The 19,273-nt window shown below is 39.7% G+C and overlaps 1 protein-coding gene across 1 annotated transcript in view; it reads left to right on the top strand.

The window, feature by feature from the left end:
- Window positions 1-19,273, top strand: part of HECW2 (HECT, C2 and WW domain containing E3 ubiquitin protein ligase 2) — a 248,404-nt gene that overhangs the window by 74,045 nt on the left and 155,086 nt on the right. Inside the window, exon 2 of the mRNA XM_052663718.1 lies at window positions 15,793-15,900. Coding sequence (XP_052519678.1) covers window positions 15,793-15,900 — 108 coding nt within the window. The remainder of the gene's footprint in view (window positions 1-15,792; window positions 15,901-19,273) is intronic.

Genomic DNA, 19,273 nt, shown 5'->3' with positions numbered 1-19,273 from the left:
AGGATGAGATGGCAGGATGGCATCACGGACTCGATGGACATGAGTCTGAGTGAACTCCGGGAGGTGGTGATGGACAGGGAGGCCTGGCGTGCTGCGATTCATGGGGTCGCAAAGAGTCAGACACGGCTGAGCGACTGAACTGAACTGAACTGAACTGAAACTTTTAGTGATTTTTTTCATTTGATATATTATCAAGGAATTTGAGTTTCCTATAGGAAAAGATTCAGCTGAGGAAAAAGATAAATTTTAATTTAGAAATGCTCTGAAAGTCTTCATCAGGAAAAAATCTTGTTTGATATGTTTCAAAGACCTTTGCAAGAAATTGATCATGTGTTCTGAGAAAAGCTAATTCATCTTTTTGTGCATTGGTGTGACAGACTGTAAGATATAAACAGAGTTGAATGTCAACTAGGCGTATCAGTGTGATTGAATTCATACAAAATTATTGTTATAAAGATTGAGAGTTTAAGTAAATTGACCTTGTTAAGTTAGTGTAATAGAACCAAGCAATATTGTCCTTGGTTTTCTCTATTTTGGAAAAGACAGAGATCTCTTTAAAAAAGGTTTTATGCGTCCCTTGCTGAGAATTTTATTTCCTCCTTTGTATATTTTAGCAGTATAATACTGATATTCACTTAATGCTATATCATCATAATTAAAAGAATATATGAAGAAATCTCATATTTAACTAAATATGAGCACCTACTGTGTGCCAGATATTGTTCCAGTTACTTAATATGCATCAGTGTACAGAATAGACAAAAGTTCTTGACCTCTTGGGGTTTACCTCCCGAGAAAAAGACAATATACAAATATAGAGATTATATAGTGTGTTAGATAGTGATAGGGTTTTGGAAAGGAAATTGAGTATGGTGAGATACTCCAGGAATGCTAGAGGCAGTCAGGGTAGATTTCATTGAGATGGTTATGTGCAAGCAAAAAAAAAAAAAAAAAGATTTAAGGAGAGGACTGATCCATATGGATATATGGGGGAAAGTTTCAGACAAATAGATCCTGAGGCAGAATCCTGAACTGAACTTCGAGGATACTGTAGAGGAGGAAAACAACTTTCCTCTATTCTCTTAGGTTTGGCTACCAGGCCTGCAGATTAGACTGACAGAAGACAGATTAAGAGGAGAAAGGATATACAATTTTAATAACTGTTAAAATTTTTATTTCTACTTACATGAAGCCTTCTTGTATATGAAGACCAGAAAGAGTGATTGAACTTGGGCTTATATGCTACTTTAACAAAGGGCAATAAATTGTGGAGAAGTAACTAGACTGAGCGACTTCACTTTCACTTTTCACTTTCACGCTTTGGAGAAGGAAATGGCAACACACTCCAGAATTCTTGCCTGGAGAATCCCAGGGAAGGGGGAGCCTGGTGGGCTGCCGTCTATGGGGTCGCATAGAGTTGGACACAACTGAAGCGACTTAGCAGCAGCAGCAGCAACTAGACAGAGACTAGGGGTTGGCTTTTAAGGGTGGTAAATTGTGGGAAGGTAAATATATGGGGGGAACTACTGGAAGATAAGGGTATCTTCCAGTAGTATTTTTTAGGAAGGCTTGTTATGCAGACTGAAGCTAGTTCCTGCTCTTTGGGTTAGTAGTGATTGAGTTATTTTACTCTTTCTAGTATGGAAGAGGGAGACTTTAGAGATGAAAATGTGGGTCTTGCTTTTAGATTTAAAGAAGAGAGCAGAAAACTAATTACTTTCAGCTCAAAGTGGCCTATTTTGGCATGGTGTGCTCGGATCCCCTTCACTATCAGGGAGTCCATTGTGGCTGGAGTGGATAGAGTGGGTACAGGGGCAGAGTAGGGAAAGATGAACTCAGAGCTGTAATTTTTTGAGGGGTGGAGACCGGGGCTGCCATTACCTGTAGGACACTGTTCACCTCTGTAAAAACTTTGAATTTTACTCTGAAAGAAATAGGGATCCTTTTTTCACATGTAGACATTATGTAGGCATGCGTGTCTGACTCTTTGCGATCCCATGGACTGTAGCCCGCCAGGCTCCCCTGTCCATGGGATTCTCAAGGCAAGAATACTGGAGTGGGTTGCCATTTCCTTCTCCAGGGGATCTTCCTCACCCAGGGATTGAACCTGTGTCTCCTGTGTGTCCTGCATTGGAAGGCGAGTCTTTAACCACTGCGCCACCTGGGATGCCTGTGTTTAAAATGAATTCTTCTATAAACCCTCTCTGACTGAAACTCTTGGGAGGTATTTACTGAAATGAATCCAGATATTTCTTCTCACTGATCTGTTGGTGGCTCCCTCACTCCTTTCTTGTCAAAATGAGGGTTTAACTGACTAGTTTAGGATCAGGTATTTTATATAGGATGTTGCTTAGCAGGGCCTCCGGCCTCTGCCCAGCGTGTATGGAGGTCTGAATGTTGAGGAGACCTCAGGGGTATGGTTTAGGACTTGGTTATAAATTATGTCACCCAGCATGGATCTACTGAAACACGTAATTTGGATTGAGCTCTACCACTCCTGGTGAGGCCTCCTGTAGAGACAACAGTAACACACCTCTCTCATACTGTGGGTGTGTATGGCATTGAATCAGTATATGCACCCCACTCCACTCCCCCATCCCCATGCCAAATGCTCCCTTGTTTCCTTGCAGGCAGTGAGACACGGACTTCAGTGCAAACATCCCCAAGGGCAGACCTTTCCCTCTTGCAAGCGTATCTTCTCAGCCCCTGTTGCTTTTTCTGTCCTGTAATGTGCTACTGTCTTTTTCTCTCATCTCCAACACATTATAATCAGCAAAACTTTCTGGTCTCTCTAAGAAAAATGCCATTCAAGTGGTTCCAAAGCCATAGTCACCAGTGGGGACATTCTCATTTGATAACATGGTATCATCATTGCAATCTCTAAATATGTCTGATATACACACTCTTTTTTATTTTTTCCCCCCTCAGAGAGGGTGTTAGTATACAGAATTGGGAATCTAGCGACATCAGGTTAAAAACAAATGTAAAGTGTGCCGATTCATGAGGCAGTTTGTTAGGGAATTCTTATAGCACTTAATAAGATTGGTGCTCTCTTTGGTACCATCAGTGGTAGAGTCACCCCTTCCCTGCAGTTTAGTTCAAATCTCAGTTATTATCAGAGTTTTCCTCTCACATAACTTGCCTACCAATTGCAGGTAAATCTGTAGAGTTTTAACAGTCACACAGGCCCTGTGAAGCTGTGTTTTTGCCCAGGTCTAGAATGGTCATTTTGTTTCAAGTTATATTAATAGCTTAGGATTGCTTTCTAAATCCCAAATCCTTCACAAGGCATCTAATTTCTGAGTGTAGCTAGAATAAATTGAGGCTCCTTTATGATCTTATCTCAGGATGTAGGGTTATTCAATTTGTATCCTAAAGTAATTTTACATCAATTTAGATGTTTATGACATTTTATGAGAAAATATAGGGAGCAATTGCTTTAGAGCAAAAGAAAAGTTGTAAGCATCATTTTTCATCTCTGGCACAGTCTGTCACATGGCATCTTTCTCACAAAATTTCTCATCTTTTTTCAATCCCCCTAGATTGGCTGATAGAAGTGTGAGGAGTTTGAATACTTTTTTTGTTCCTGTTTTATCTCCAGTACTATATGGAGGTTTTAGAAATATTAATATAGACATAGAAACATTTTCAAATCCAAATTATATTTGGATATGTTTGATATGTCTGGTCATATCGCCTATATATATTTTTATTATCTTCAAAACCTATTCATAGCACATTTTCTGGAATCCAAAAATCATACAGAAAAAATTAATCTTTAAAATATTACTTTCACACTGATCTCTCTGTGTGAAATATTATGGGGAAGGAAGAGTTTGGTGCATAAAAGACTTTATGCTTATGTTATTTTAGGTCTTAGTGGCATTTTAAAAGAATTTATTTTTTAAAATTAATCTTTACAATCATATAGTAATTTAATATAATTAACCTTCCTTTCCAAGGAAGAAAAGGAGAAATGGATTGAAATACCTTAATGACTGGCTTAAATGCGTAGATCTCCAAAAGTACAGCTCCATATTCATCTCCCAAAGATGTTTCAAACTTGAGAGACCAGCCCCATATTCATTATACACAGTCACAGGGAATGCTGATCCTTCCTCTTTGGTTCTCCTTTAATACTTTGTAAAGTATGCACACCTCTATCCTAGCAGTTTTAGTATTGCATTGTACCTTACATGCCCGTCTTTTCCTACTACACTGCCATCTCCTTATGGCAGGAGATGGGCTGTTGGCGTTCATAGTAGTCAGTCAGTAAAAACCATTCAAGTGAAGGAAGGAAAGAAAAGAGGAAGGAATAACCTGACAAATGAGAGGGAAGTGATTAGTGAGATGTGCATGGCAGATGTGATTGCTCAGTTTCCCTGGAGATTACCATGGAACAAGTTTTTTCCATGTGAGGTATTTTTGTAGTACTGTATCAGAAACAACTGAATGAGGTGTTTACTAAAATTCAGATTCCTGAAACCTGACTCAAACCTACTAACTAGAAATCTGTGTTTTGGAGGATCCCAGGGTATTCATTGTGAGCAATGGAGTTAGGCAATCATTGCCCTGGAGGATCAGTTAGCTAAAGGGAAAGGTGCAGGCATGCTCAGTCATGTCCGACTCTTTGCAACCCCATGGACTGTAGCCTGCCAGACTCCTCTGTCCACGGCATTTCCCAGGCAAGAATACTGGAGTGGGTTACCACTTCCTCCTTTGGGGATCTTCCCAACCCAGGGCTTGAACCCACGTCGCCCGTGGCTCCTGCATTGGCAGGTGGATTCTTTACCACTGAGCCACTTGGGAAGCAAATGTGTAGGAGATGGTAAATCAGCTTATATAGAGATTTTGTTTAAGACAAGGTAAAATCATGTGGTTTTCATTAAGGGAAAGAGACTGTATCTCATCTAATTAACAAAATCTGAGAATGTTCTCTGAGCTACTGTACTCTATAAGTAATAAAAAGGAGAATTAGTTTTGTGTGGTGTAATCATATACGCCTGCTCCTTTATTCCTGGGCCCAAATACTTTGTTTTTCCCTTGGAGAAACAGACTTAACATAAGTAGTTCTAGTATTAAAAACAAAATTAATAGGAGTAGCCCTAAAGAGTACAGCTGATCTTTGAACAACATGGGTTTCAATTACTTAGGTCTACTAATACTTGATTTTTTTTCAGTATAAATACTGCAGTTCCACACGATCCATGGATGGTTGAAACTGTGGATGTGAAACTACCTGTGGATAAGGAGGAATCCATTGAATATGCAGAGAGCTGACTACAGGTTGAGTTTTGACTGCAGAGAGGGGCAGTTTGCCTAACCCCTGCTTTTGTTGTAGTTCCAGTTCAGTCGCTCAGTTGTGTCCGACTCTTTGTGACCCCATGAACCGCAGCACAACAGACCTCCCTGTCCATCACCAATTCCCGGAGTTCACCCAAACCCATGTCCATTGAGTCGGTGATGCCATCCTACCATCTCATCCTCTGTCGTCCCCTTCTCCTGCCCTCAATCTTTCCCAGCACCAGGGTCTTCTCTAATGAGTCAGCTCTTCACATCAGGTGGCCAAAGTTTTGGAGTTTCAGCTTCAGCATCAGTCCTTCCAATGAATGTTCAGGACTGATTTCCTTTAGGATGGACTGGTTGGATCTCCTTGCAATTCAAGGGACTCTTAAGAGTCTTCTCCAACACCACAGTTCAAAACCATCAATTCTTTGGCACTCAGCTTTCTTCACAGTCCAACTCTCACATTCATACATGACCACTGGAAAAACCATAGCCTTGACTAGACGGGCCTTTGTTGGCAAAGTAATGTCTCTGCTTTTCAATGTGCTGTCTAGGTTGGTCATAAATTTCCTTCCAAGGAGTAAGTGTCTTTTAATTTCATGGCTGCAGTCACCACCTACAGTGCTTTTGGAGCCCCCTAAAATAAAGTCAGCCACTGTTTCTACTGTTTCCCCATCTCTTTGCCATGAAGTGATGGGACCGGATGCCATGATCTTAGTTTTCTGAATGTTGAGTTTTAAGCCAGCTTTTTCACTCTCCTCTTTCACTTTCATCAAGAGGCTCTTTAGTTCTTCACTTTCTGCCATAAGGGTGGTGTCATCTGTATATCTGAGCTTATTGATATTCTCCTGGCAATCTTGATTCCAACCTGTGCTTCCTCCAGGCCAGCGTTTCTCATGATGTACTCTGCATGTAAGTTAAATAAGCAGGGTGACAATATACAGCCTTGACGTACTCCTTTAGAACAAGTCTGTTGTTCCATGTCCAATTCTAACTGTTGCTTCCTCACCTGCATACAGGTTTCTCAAGAGGCAGGTCAGGTGGTCTGGTATTCCCATCTCTTTCAGAATTTTCCACAGTTTATTGTGATCCACACAGTCAAAGGCTTTGGCATAGTCAATAAAGCAGAAATAAATGTTTTTCTGGAACTCTCTTGCTTTTTTGATGATCCATCAGATGTTGGCAATTTGATCTCTGGCTCTTCCTTTGTTGAAGGGCTAACTGTACTTTTAAAAAACACTAAGTGAAATCAGTTGGGAAAGTATCATGGATTGCTAAAATAAGGCAAGAATAAATATTTTCAAGAGTTTTCTTGAATATGATCCCACAATATTCACAAAGAGGTATGAAAATTTTATTAGAAGGATTTTAGGGCTTTTGGGGTATGCACTATGCCTTTATATTTAGAGAAAATGTACTACCAACTAGATTTATAAGATAACAAAGAATATATAAGAGCTGAGAGTGGACAAGCTTTATATAAACTCTGCCAAACAAAATTACATTTAGAGAAGATATTTAGGTACATGCATTAAACATATCCAATGTTTAATGTTTAATGTTTTTATGATTATATTCCAGCTAGAAAGTTACCTAAATATATAGAATATACACTCCAAGAATATAAACTCCATTGTAATTGTAATAGACACTTTAATCTTGGTAGGAAGGAAAATAAGAATGAAATGAGAAAAGCAGCAAGGAAGGCAGTGGTCAAGGAGCAAAAGCAGGAAAATACACCTCATGGAGGCTGATGTGTTTCTAGGTTAGGAGGAATAATCTAATGGTCAAAGTGAGAGAAGGTGCTGATAGAAGTGTTTGAGTCAAGGGCACCACCATTATTGCCTAGAACTCTGGGCAAGAAGGCAAGAAATAGATATGGGTACCAGAAAAGATGGCAGTAGGGAGATGGAGAAACCAGGGAGATTGAGCCTCATATTGTCCATGTTCTGGATGTCATAGAACAGATGATACCTTGCTCTAAGTCATAGGGTAGAAATTAGAGGATATGAGGACAGATATCCTCAGATATCTGTGGGACAGATCGGCACAGTTCTTAAGAGAAATGGGGAAGGGAAGTGGCCAAGCAAAAACAAAACAATTGATAATTGACTTTAAAGAGCAATGACATTTATTTGATCTATCAGAATCTTTGTTGAATTAATGGAAGAAATAGATGCATATATTATGTGTATATGATACATCTAAGAAATTTAGAACCCTTTCTTTGGTATAGTATTTTATACTCAATTATTTTTCTTCTTTGGAGTAGGGGCATTTAAGAAAGATTCAATTGCCTAAAATAGATGTTAAATGAGGATAAAGAAAAACAAGTTACACAATCTGGGAAAAAATATTCTGTCCTCAGATATCCATGAAAAGTAGATCTGAGCAGAGAAACACAGTCACTAAGAAGATGTTCTTTGGCTAGGTGAGAACGGATTGCAAACTAATTGAAGGTGTTTACCTACTTTAAAAAGTTTTAGTCTGAAGGACAAATTAAAATCAGTGTTCTTGAAACAAAGACAAAAGATGAGTCATTCTATTTAGTTTTCAGAATGGTGCCGCCAAGGCTGGCCAGAGCTCTGCTGTCTTGTGGCAGAGGGAGCTGGAGCCGTGGAGGCTGTGAACACTACTGTAAAATCCTGTGACCCTACTCTGTGACCCTACACTGGCTTATTTCTAGGAGTTTTATATCTTTAGTTAAGAGTAACTGTCACTCTATGACAAGAGTGCTACTATCTGTCAGAGATGATTAATTATCAGAAATATAATCTCATCAGAGAAAAATTTCCATGTAGAATAGCCAGAATATTAACCAATTTGGGTAACTTCTGCGTGACAGACACTATGCGTGGTGGGGAATAAGACCTTCCCCATGAAGGTTTACAGGATTGTTTCTCACTGTAAAAAAAAAAAAGAGCCGACCCATCAAGCATCTGCTCTGGGCCTTTTCTTCCTAATTCTGATTCATTTCTCATCATATATGGGATGTTTGAGTTCCTTATGAGTCTGAATGATCACGGTACATTTTCAACATCTTGCTTCCAGAGACTAGCCTTTATTTCTTTAAATATGATAAATTTAACCAAATGGAGTTGTCCACATTGCCTATAAACCAATGATAGGAGCTAAAGTCAGAGATATTTGGTTTATGCTAACCCCATGAGCTGGTAGGTGATTTGAACACCTTACTCTAGGTCTCTTTCTTGGTTAAGGGTCTGAGGAGGCAGCGCCTGTAACTCGTTCTTCCTTATTTCTGGCTTCTGAGACCAAGGGAGGATATTCACGCAGTGCAGTATTTCTACCTCGAAGTGAATAGTAATAGGCAAAGACAAAGTTACTAGTGGCTCTTCTTGGAACAGGAGATACTGGTACTGGTTCTCTGACACGATTCTCCTCCAGGGAACATGTAAAGGCTTGTGTCAAGCCCCAGGAATCACTTCTGTGTGGCGATGAGTCCTCTTATGATAATTCTCATCTCATTACCCCCACCCTCCCCTCTGTTTCTGCTCTTCAGCCCTCTGTCTCCCTAGGGTTGATATGTCAGAAGTGTGTACTTGGTTTGGCTTAACTGATGGCTTGGGGTGAAAACGTTTAGTAATAGTAGAAGTGCCAACCCTCTCACGGTGAGGTCACACTTTAAGAAGTATAATTTTGTGAAAGTTGCATTTTATCATTGTGATCCTAAAATGAGTTTTGTTATTGCCTGTCTTTCCTGATGCCTCAAGAGGAAACTGACACAACAGTGTTTTCAGAAAATTTCTCGTGTGCGTCACTGTCTGGCATTTTGAACAGTGGGATGGACACCTTCTACTCCCTGGGCGTGTGTTCTGCTCCTCTCAGGGTCCAGCTTCCTGAAGCCTTCCATGTGACCAACAGCTAGCACAACACATATATTTGTGAAAACATGAGAGTCTCTGTTCCTATGCAAGCAACTTTGCCCGTTAAAGTATGTTTTAGAGAAGAAGCTACCTTTGTTGTCTAAACTGGAGAAGTGATGCAGTCTCAGTGATTCTGGTTCAAGTCAGGCCTCATGGGTCTAAATCACTGAATGACTTTCAGGATGGTAATTGTGTCTGTTAGGAATTGTGTTCGGCCACAAGTAACAGAAACCCAACCACGGGGGCTTAAATAACTAGGAATTTATTTTTGCCTCAGTAGCAAGACGTCTGAGGGCCATTCAGGGTTCAAAGTATCATCATGGATGTTTCTAGTTTCTTTCTCTGTCATCCTTAGCTTGTGGCTCTCATCTAAGGAGAGAGGAGGTTGGAGGGGGAGAGCAAAAAGATTATTGAGTGTCCTCTTATCAATCTTAATAATTATAGCTCCCCCAGAAGTCCCACCCAGTAGAATTCAACCCACATGCACTGGCCACATGCCACCCTTAGCTGCATTTAAGGGTAACTATTTTAACTGTGTACATTGTTACCTTTGACAGAATTGGGGTTCGGTTGACGAGGAAGAGGCTCAAGGGAGAGGCAGTGAGCAGCATCTGCCCCGAGGAGCCTCATGCCATCTTTCAAATCCAGTTTTAGGTGATACTTGAGTGCCTAATTAAAATTAAAAGCTTCTGCACAACAAAGGAAACTATAAACAAGGTGAAAAGACAGCCTTCAGAATGGGAGAAAATAATAGCAAATGAAGCAACTGACAAAGAATTAATCTCAAAAATATACAAGCAACTCCTGCAGCTCAATTCCAGAAAAATAAGTAACCCAGTCAAAAAATGGGCCAAAGAACTAAACAGACATGTCTCCAAAGAAGACATACAGATGGCTAATAAACACATGAAAAGATGCTCAACATCACTCATTATCAGAGAAATGCGAATCAAAACCACAGTGAGGTACCATTTCATGCCAGTCAGAAAGGCTGCTATCCAAAAGTCTGCAAGCAATAATTGCTGGAGAGAGTGTGGAGAAAAGGGAACCCTCTTACACTGTTGGTGGGAATGCAAACTAGTATAGCCACTATGGAGAACAGTATGGAGATTCCTTAAAAAACTGGAAATAGAACTGCCATACGACCCAGCAATCCCACTGCTGGGCATACACACTGAGGAAATCAGAATTGAAAGAGACACCTGTACCCCATTGTTCATCGCAGCACTGTTTATAATAGCCAGGACATGGAAGCAACCTAGATGTCCATCAGCAGATGAATGGATAAGAAACCTGTGGTACATATACACAATGGTGTATTACTCAGCCATTAAAAAGAATACATTTGAATCAGTTCTAATGAGGTGGATGAAACTGGAGCCTATTATACAGAGTGCAGTAAGTCAGAATGAAAAACACCAATACAGTATACCAACACATATATATGGAATTTAGAAAGATGGTAATGATAACCCTGTATGTGAGACAGCAAAAGAGAGACAAATGTATAGAACAGTCTTGAACTCTAGGAGAGGGCGAGGATGGGATGATTTGGGAGAATGGCATTGAAACATGTATAACATCATATGTGAAATGAATCACCAGTCCAGGTTCAATGCATGATATAGGATGCTTGGGGCTGGTTAACTGGGATGACCCAGAGGGATGGGATGGGGAGGGAGATGGGAGGGGGTTCAGGATGGGGAACATGTGTATACCCGTGGCAGATTCATGTTGATGTATAGCAAAACCAATACAATATTATAAAGTAATTAGCCTCCAATTAAAATAAATAAATTTATATTTAAAAATATCAGTGTGATTGTATTTCTGTGATGGAATGGAATGGATTGCCTTGTGTTGTTTTTCTTAGAGGAGGTGACACTGCTTCTTGGCCTTTCACTATAAAGAATCTTTGACTTATGCTGTTTTGATTACAGACAGCAGAAAGAACCACTCCTCCCAGACCTCTTTGACTTCTCAATGTCAGTGGACATTGAGACACTGGACATTAAAACCAGTGGACTCCAAGGGAAACCACAGACAGAAATCCCTCAGAGCTGGATTATCCGACCCCTCACGTGGACCACCTTCTGTTTCTTTTATGCTCTTAAGAATTGAGGTTTTTATTCTCAGGACTATTCCCTTGGACTTTGGACCTGTTTTCTACCTTTCCAGTTTTAGTGGATCACTGACTTCACCCTGTCTGCTTAATTCCAGCTCTCAGTTAAAGTGTATGGCCTAATCTTCCCTCCTAGGAAAGAGGTTTGGGGATGAGAATGAGGTGCATCTAACTTTAAGAGCCAGTGTCTCTGCACACACACTTGTGTACCTGTAAAACTCTGAATGGTCCCTTTGTCGCATCCTTAGTTTCATTTCCTATTACAGGACCTTAGGGCCGAGCTTCAGCCTAGTGTGAGGTGAGCAAGTTAAAGAACATGAATCCTTTCTGCCTTCATGGTGGGGCAGAGCCTGGGACAGCCACAGCACCGCTACTATCAACTTATGTGGTCAATGTCTCTTTCATGTACCCCAGTGTATCCTACAAATATGACCATTTTCTTAGTGCCATGAAGTCAGAGGGCTTAGAGAGGATGCTGCTTTCAGGCCTGTTCTTTGGATCTGTCCTTTCTGTCCTTCTTCCTCTTTCCTTCTTATATGTTGTGTCAAGGTAACCCACTGCTGACCATTGTGAACAATTATCTCAGCCATCGTGCTGACTTGCTTGGTATTTCCTGAACACTATCCATGGCAAACCTGTGCTGTGTCTTGACTCAGTTTCCTAGCTTAATATCCCCTCTCTTAACCCCATCTTGATTCTCTTATGTTCTATCAGCTTAGCTCTTTATTTATTTATATATATTTTTACAAAGGACAGGAGCTCACCCAGTCTCTTTTTATGTGTCATCTCATTGCTGGTTGATGAACAGTCATACTCTTTGTTCTTTGTAGATTTGTCTTCTGGCACTTTAGTGATCAAACTGGCTAAGCCCAGACATGACATTTACTTTCCACCTGCCCACTCTTCTCCCTAGTTCTCTCTTGTAAATGCAAGTCATTCAGTTCAGTTCAGTTCAGTCGCTCAGTCATGTCCGACTCTTTGTGACCCCATGAATAGCAGCACGCCAGGCCTCCCTGTCCATCACCAACTCCCGGAGTTCACTCAAACTCATGTCCATTGAGTCGGTGATGCCATCCAGCCATCTCATCCTCTGTCATCCCCTTTTCCTCCTGCCCCCAATCCCTCCCAGCATCTGAGTCTTTTCCAATGAGGCAACTCTTTGCATGAGGTGGCCAAAGTACTGGAGTGTCAGCTTTAGCATTATTCCTTCCAAAGAACACCCAGGACTGATCTCCTTCAGAATGGACTGGTTGGATCTCCTTGCAGTCCAAGAGACTCTCAAGAGTCTTCTCCAACACCACAATTTTCAAAAGCATTAATTCTTTGGTGCTCAGCCTTCTTCACAGTCCAACTCTCACATCCATACATGACTACTGGAAAAACCATAGCCTTCACTAGATGGACCTTTGTTGGCAAAGTAATGCCTCTGCTTTTGAATACACTGTCTAGGTTGGTCATAACTTTCCTTCCAAGGAGTAAGCGTCTTTTAATTTCATGGCTGCAGTCACCATCTGCAGTGATTTTGAAGCCCAAAAATATAAAGTCTGATGCAAGTCGTTAAGTCATTATGAATCAGTTCATTTCAGTCACTCAGTTGTGTCCTACTCTTTGTGACCCCATGAACTGCAGCACACCAGCCTTCTCTGCCATCACCAACTCTGGAGCTCACTCATACTCACGTCCATCTAGTCGGTGATGCCATCGAAACATCTCATCCTTTGTCATCTGCTTTTCCTCCTGCTTTCAATCTTGTCCAGCATTAGAGACTTTTCCATGAGTCAGTTCTTTGTGTCAGTTGGCCAGAGTATTGGAGTTTCAGCTCCACCATCAGTCCTTCCAATGAATATTCATGGCTGATTTCCTTTAGGATTGACTGATTGGATCTCCTTGCAATCCAAGGGACTCTCAAGAGTCTTCTCCAACACCACAGTTCAAAAGTATCAGTTCTTTGGTGCTAGCTTTCTTTATACTTCAACTCTCACATGCATACATGACTACTGGAAAAACAATAGCTTTGACTAGGTGGACCTTTGTTGGCAAAGTAATGTCTCTGCTTTTTAATATGCTGTCTAGGCTGCTCATAGATTTTCTTCCAAGGACCAAGCGTCTTTTAATTTCATGGCTGCAGTCACCATATGTAGTGATTTTGGAACCTAAAAAAAAATTAAGTCTGTCACTGTTTCCATTGTTTCCCTATCTACTTGCCATGAAGTGATGAGACTGGATGCCATGATCTAAGTTTTCTGAATGTTGAATTTTAAGACAGCTTTTTCACCCTCCTTTTTCACTTCTATCAAGAGGCTCTTTCATTCTTCTTTGCTTTCTGCCATAAGAGTGGTATCATCTGCATATCTGAGATTATTGGTATTTCTCTTGACAATCTTGATTTCAGCTTGTGCTTCATCCAGCCCAGCGTTTCTCATGATGTACTCTGCACTGAAGTTAAATAAGCAGGGTGACAATATACAGCCTTGATACTCCTTTCCTGATTTGGAACCAGTCTCTTGTTCCATGACTAGTTCTAAGTGTTACTTCTTGACCTGCATACAGATTTCTCAAGAGGCAGGTCAGGTGGTTGTTATTCCCATCTCTTTCAGAATTTTCCACAGTTTGTTGTGATCCACACAGTCAAAGGCTTTGGCATAGTCAATAAAGCAGAGGTAGATATTTTTCTGGAACTCTCTTGCTTTTTCGATGATGCAATGGATGTTGGCGATTTTATCTCTGGTTCCTCTGCTTTTTCTAAGTCCAGCTTGAATATCTGGAAGTTCAAGTTTCACGTACTGTTGATGCCTGGCTTGGAGGATTTGAGCATTCCTTTGCTAGAGTGTGAGATGAGTGCAGTTGTGCAGTAGTTTGAATATTCTTTGGCCTTGCATTTCTTTGGGATTGGAATGAAAACTGACCTTTTCCAGTCCTGTGGCCACTGCTGAGCTTTCCAAATTTGTTGGCATATTGAGTGTGGCACATTCACAGCATCATCTTTCAGGATTTGAAATAACTTAACTGGAATTCCATCACTTCCACTAGCTTTGTTCGTAGTAATGCTTCCTAAGGCCCACTTGACTTCACATTCCAGGATGTCTGGCTCTAGGTGAGTGATCGTACCATTGTGATTATCTGGGTCTTAAAGATCTTTTTTGTATAGTTCTTCTGTGTATTCTTGCCACCTCTTCTTAATATCTTCTGCTTCTGTTAGGACCATAATATTTCTGTCCTTTATTGTGCCCATCTTTGCATGGAATGTTCCCTTGGTATCTCTAATTTTCTTGAAGAGATCTCTAGTCTTTCCCATTCTATTGTTTACCTCTATTTCTTTGCATTGATCACTGAGGAAGGCTTTCTTATCTCTTCTTGCTATTCTTTGGAACTCTGCATTCACATGGGTATAGCTTTCCTTTTCTCCTTTGCCTTTAGCTTCTTTTCTTTTCTCAGCTCTTTGTAAGGCCTCCTCAGACAACCATTTTGCCTCTTTGCATTTTTTTTCCCTTGGGGATGGTCTTCATCACTGTCTCCTGTGCAATGTCATGAACCTCTGTCCATAGTTCACTAGGCACTCTGTTATCAGATCTAATCCATTGAATCTGTTTGTCACTTCCACTGTCAAATTGTAAGGGATTTGATTTAGGTCATAACTAAATGGTCTAGTGATTTTTCCTACTTTCTTCAATTTACATTTGAATTTGGCAATAAGGAGTTCATGATCTGAGCCACTGTCAGCTCCTGGTCTTGTTTTCTCTAACTGTATAGAGCTTCTCTATCTTTGCCTGCAAAGAATATAATCAATATGATTTTGGTATTGACCATCTAGTAATGTCCATGTATAGAGTCTTCTCTTGTATTGTTGGAAGAGGGTGTTGAAAGAGGGTGTTTGTTAAGACCAGTGCGTTCTCTTAGCAAAACTCTGTTAGCCTTTGTCCTGCTTCATTCTGTACTTCAAGGCCAGATTTGCCTGTTACTCCAGGTACCTCTTGCCTGTTACTCCAGGTATCTCTTGATTTCCTACTTTTGCATTCCAGTACTCTATAATGCACTGCCGACCCTTAGCTCCACAGGAGACACTCAAACACTCAACGACAGGTCTGGCTCCGTCTCTGTGGGGTGTCCTGGTATGCACAAGATTTTAGTTTGAGTTCTCCGAGCATTTCTATCACATATGGGGTTTGATTCTAAATGCAGTTTCACCCCTCCTACCATTTTGCTTGGGCTTCTCCTTTGCCCTTGGATGTGGGATCTATTTTTTTGGTGGTATCCAACATTCTCCTGTTGGTGATTGTTCACCAGTGAGTTGTAATTTTTGAGTTCTCACAGGAGAAGATGAGCTCATGTTCTTCTACTCTGCCATCTTTAATAATCAACCGTCATTAACAATAGTGTTCATTAATATTTCCCTCTTTACTTTTTTCCATTTAGTTTAGAAATCATACTACATCTTTGAGCTAAGGAAAGACAAAGAAGTTATAATTATAAGCTTAAAAAGTGTTTATTTGGTTTTTCCAGATGAGAATTCTCCAGCCAACTTCTGGGATTCTAAAAACAGGGGTGTGACTGGAACACAAAAAGGACAAATTGTATGGAGAATTGAGCCTGGGCCCTATTTCATGGAGCGTAAGTACCTAAGTGTTAACATAAGTTTGTATTTGAACATTTCAGAAATATGCAGAAATCTATGAAGGCTTTTATGAATTTTATTGTAAAAGTTTTTGATTCTTATTTATAAATGTATGCCATGTCACCCCAAACTGTAAAATGTATTCTTTTGGGAAATATTCATTAGAGAATGTTACTATGGTTTGAAAAAAGTGTATGTATGTCTCTAGGTGTGTGTGTATAACATATAGCTGATGAATGTATGGTATATAAATTCTGTATCTTTGACAAAGGAGGCAAGAATATACAAGAGAGAAAAGACAATCTCTTTAACAAGTGGTGCTGGGAAAACTGGTCAACCACTTGTAAAAGAATGAAACTAGAACACTTTCTAACACCATACACCAAAATAAACTCAAAATGGATTAAAGATCTAAATGTAAGACCAGAAACTATAAAACTCCTAGAGGAGAACATAGACGAAACACTCTCCAACATAAATCACAGCAGGATCCTCTATGACCCACCTCCCAGAATACTGGAAATAAAAGCAAAAATAAACAAATGGGACCTAATTAAAATTAAAAGCTTCTGCACAACAAGGAAACTATAAGCAAGGTGAAAAAACAGCCTTCAGAATGGGAGAAAATAATAGCAAATGAAGCAACTGACAAACAACTAACCTCCAAAATATACAAGCAACTCCCGCAGCTCAATTCTGGAAAAATAAACGACCCAATCCAAAAATGGGCCAAAGAGCTTAACAGACATATCTCCAAAGAAGACATACAGATGGCTAACAAACACATGAAAAGATGCTCAACATCACTCATTATCAGAGAAATGCAAAATAAATTCTGTGAGTATTTTAATATGGTACACATTTTATATACCCTTGTTCTTCATTTATAATTAATACTATATTAATTTCAAAGGGCAGAAAGGATAATTCAAGATTTCAGTTAATTTAAGAATTTTATTTGCCTCTAGGATACTTCACTATTATTTTTCCCAACAGAAGAATAAGTTTTGCTTTTGGGTCTTGGTCTTTCCAAGTGTAGATGAGATAATCTGGGCACATTACCATAGAGGTCATTTACTAGGGATCAGAGATTGGCTGCAAATAACCATTACCCAGTTGATTTGATGTTATATTTATTTATAAACACATCCTATATGCAGTACTTCTATATAGTTTTATATATATATACATAGACACATGTAAACATATAAATGATTTACTGGTCTGTCCAAGTTAACTTCTACATATACAGAATTTATTTTTCTGCAGTAGAGAAAAAACTGAGCTCTTTAAAATGTTTCTGAGCTGTTTAACTCCATAGTAAGAATTAAGTTTTCTATATGGAATTTAATATAACAAAGAGAGAGAATATAGTACCAGAGATACTGGTACTTAAGAATGGTAGCTCAGTTCAGTTAAGTTGCTCAGTCATGTCCGACTCTTTGCAACTCCATGGACTGCAGCACACCAGGCTTCCCTGTCCATCAACAACTCCCGGAGGCTACAAAACTCATGTCCATTGCATCGGTGATGCCATCCAACCATCTCATCCTCTCCTAGCTAATACAACATGTACAAAAAAGTCTCGGAGATTCACCAAAATGTGAACAATGGTTGTATCTGAGAGGTGACATTATGGGCGATTTGTTTTTATTGCCTGTTTCTCATCTTTACTTTCTGACACTGGTCCAGCTGCTGTCTCTAAGTAATGAGAAGCATAAGTGATAAAAAGAATATGGTAAAAAATGGAGTGGGAAGTAGCTGGCTTTACGTTCAATGTGATTCCTCCTTTGAAAAGATCCCTCGGTTTAAGAGGCTGATCAACTGAGAAATATTACTAATTGAACTTCAGGGAAAGCCTTCCTGTTTGCTCTAATGCTGAAGACTTCTAGGAATGATTGCCTTTTGATGGAGTGTGCAGATTCACATTATGGGGCTCATGTGAACACCTGGGAAGAGGTCAGTACCACATGCTGCTGTAATTTGGAACATTATGAGTTAAAAAAAAAACAAAACCCATTTACAAAATATCCCACTTGCCATGATTGATTTTCTTTCTCCATGAAGTGTGAATTAGAGATTTGTAATGTCCTGGCTGATTAGGATATAGTGAGCATCTCTGTCTTGACAAATGTCTTTCTTTACATCTCACTGTTAATGTTCAGCAGAAGTGGGCTTGACGTTGAAGTTAGGAATTGGGAATGTTTTTGGTTTTCTTCTCTACTTTAGCATTTCCATGTTAATTCTTCACACAGTGAGGGTATTGTGCAGCATGATTGTGAAACTGGAAATATTCATTAATACCTTTGTAAGGACTGAGTAAAGCTGTATAAGTTAAAGTGAAAGTGAATAGGAAGTACAGAAAGATTTGGAAGTACAGAAAGTAAGAAAGTTTAATCTTCATTCATCAGAATGGGGTTTCCCCCAGGACATGTTTCTATCCCTTTGAAATCCATTCAATGTAAAAATCTCAGGTGGTATTTATATCAGTGCTTAGATGTGTAGTCCCTGTCTTTTAGACATCATTTTTTAATTTTTTTATTCCATGTCTGGCTTGAGCAGATCTAAGGGGACTTCCCAGCATAATGAAGTTTTGCGTGAATCTCTGGAGATAATGGTGTGAAATGTAAAAAAAAAAAAAAAAAAAATTGGGATTGGGGAACGGGTTAACCACATCTATGTTTTCAACCTCTGATCTTGAAAACTTATGACGTTAAAAACTTTTGCTTTCATCTTCAGAAAGAACATTTATCTTTAGCTAATCAGAAGCCCAAGTAAAGTAAAATTCTCTGAAAATTGACTTAAGTTTGTGGGCAAACCTGGATTTGAGCACATTTAGGCTGTTTCTGAAAGTAAAGATGGCTTTTGTTTATCTGGATAAACCTCCAGAGGAGGCAGGTGACCCAGACTTACAGGGCCCACTGGGATGAATTTGAAGGACAAAGACAGGTTTAATTTTAGGTAAATGACCTTCCTAGACACTGGAGAGGAGGATCAGCTTCATGTGCACTCACTTGTCACTGTCAAAATTCCTCAAATGAGGTTATGCTCATGGAAAATGAATGGATCACCTGTGCAATGTATATTCTTCAGTTTTGACATCTAAGAGGCAAATAGATGGGAAGACAGTGGAAACAGTGTCAGACTTCATTTTTTTGTGATCCAAATCACTGCAGATGGTGATTGCAACCATGAAATTAAAAGACGTTTACTCCTTGGAGGGAAAGTTATGACCAACCTAGACAGCATATTGAAAAGCAGAGACATTACTTTGCCAACAAAGGTCCATCTAGTGAAGGCTATGGTTTTTCCAGTAGTCATGTATGGATGTGAGAGTTGGACTGTGAAGAAAGCTGAGTGCTGAAGAAT

This window comes from Budorcas taxicolor, chromosome 2, assembly GCF_023091745.1.
Source record: "Budorcas taxicolor isolate Tak-1 chromosome 2, Takin1.1, whole genome shotgun sequence".
Taxonomy (NCBI): Eukaryota; Metazoa; Chordata; class Mammalia; order Artiodactyla; family Bovidae; genus Budorcas; species Budorcas taxicolor.
Note: the sequence above shows the minus strand (reverse complement) of the source record. Positions and strands in the feature narration are given on the sequence as shown.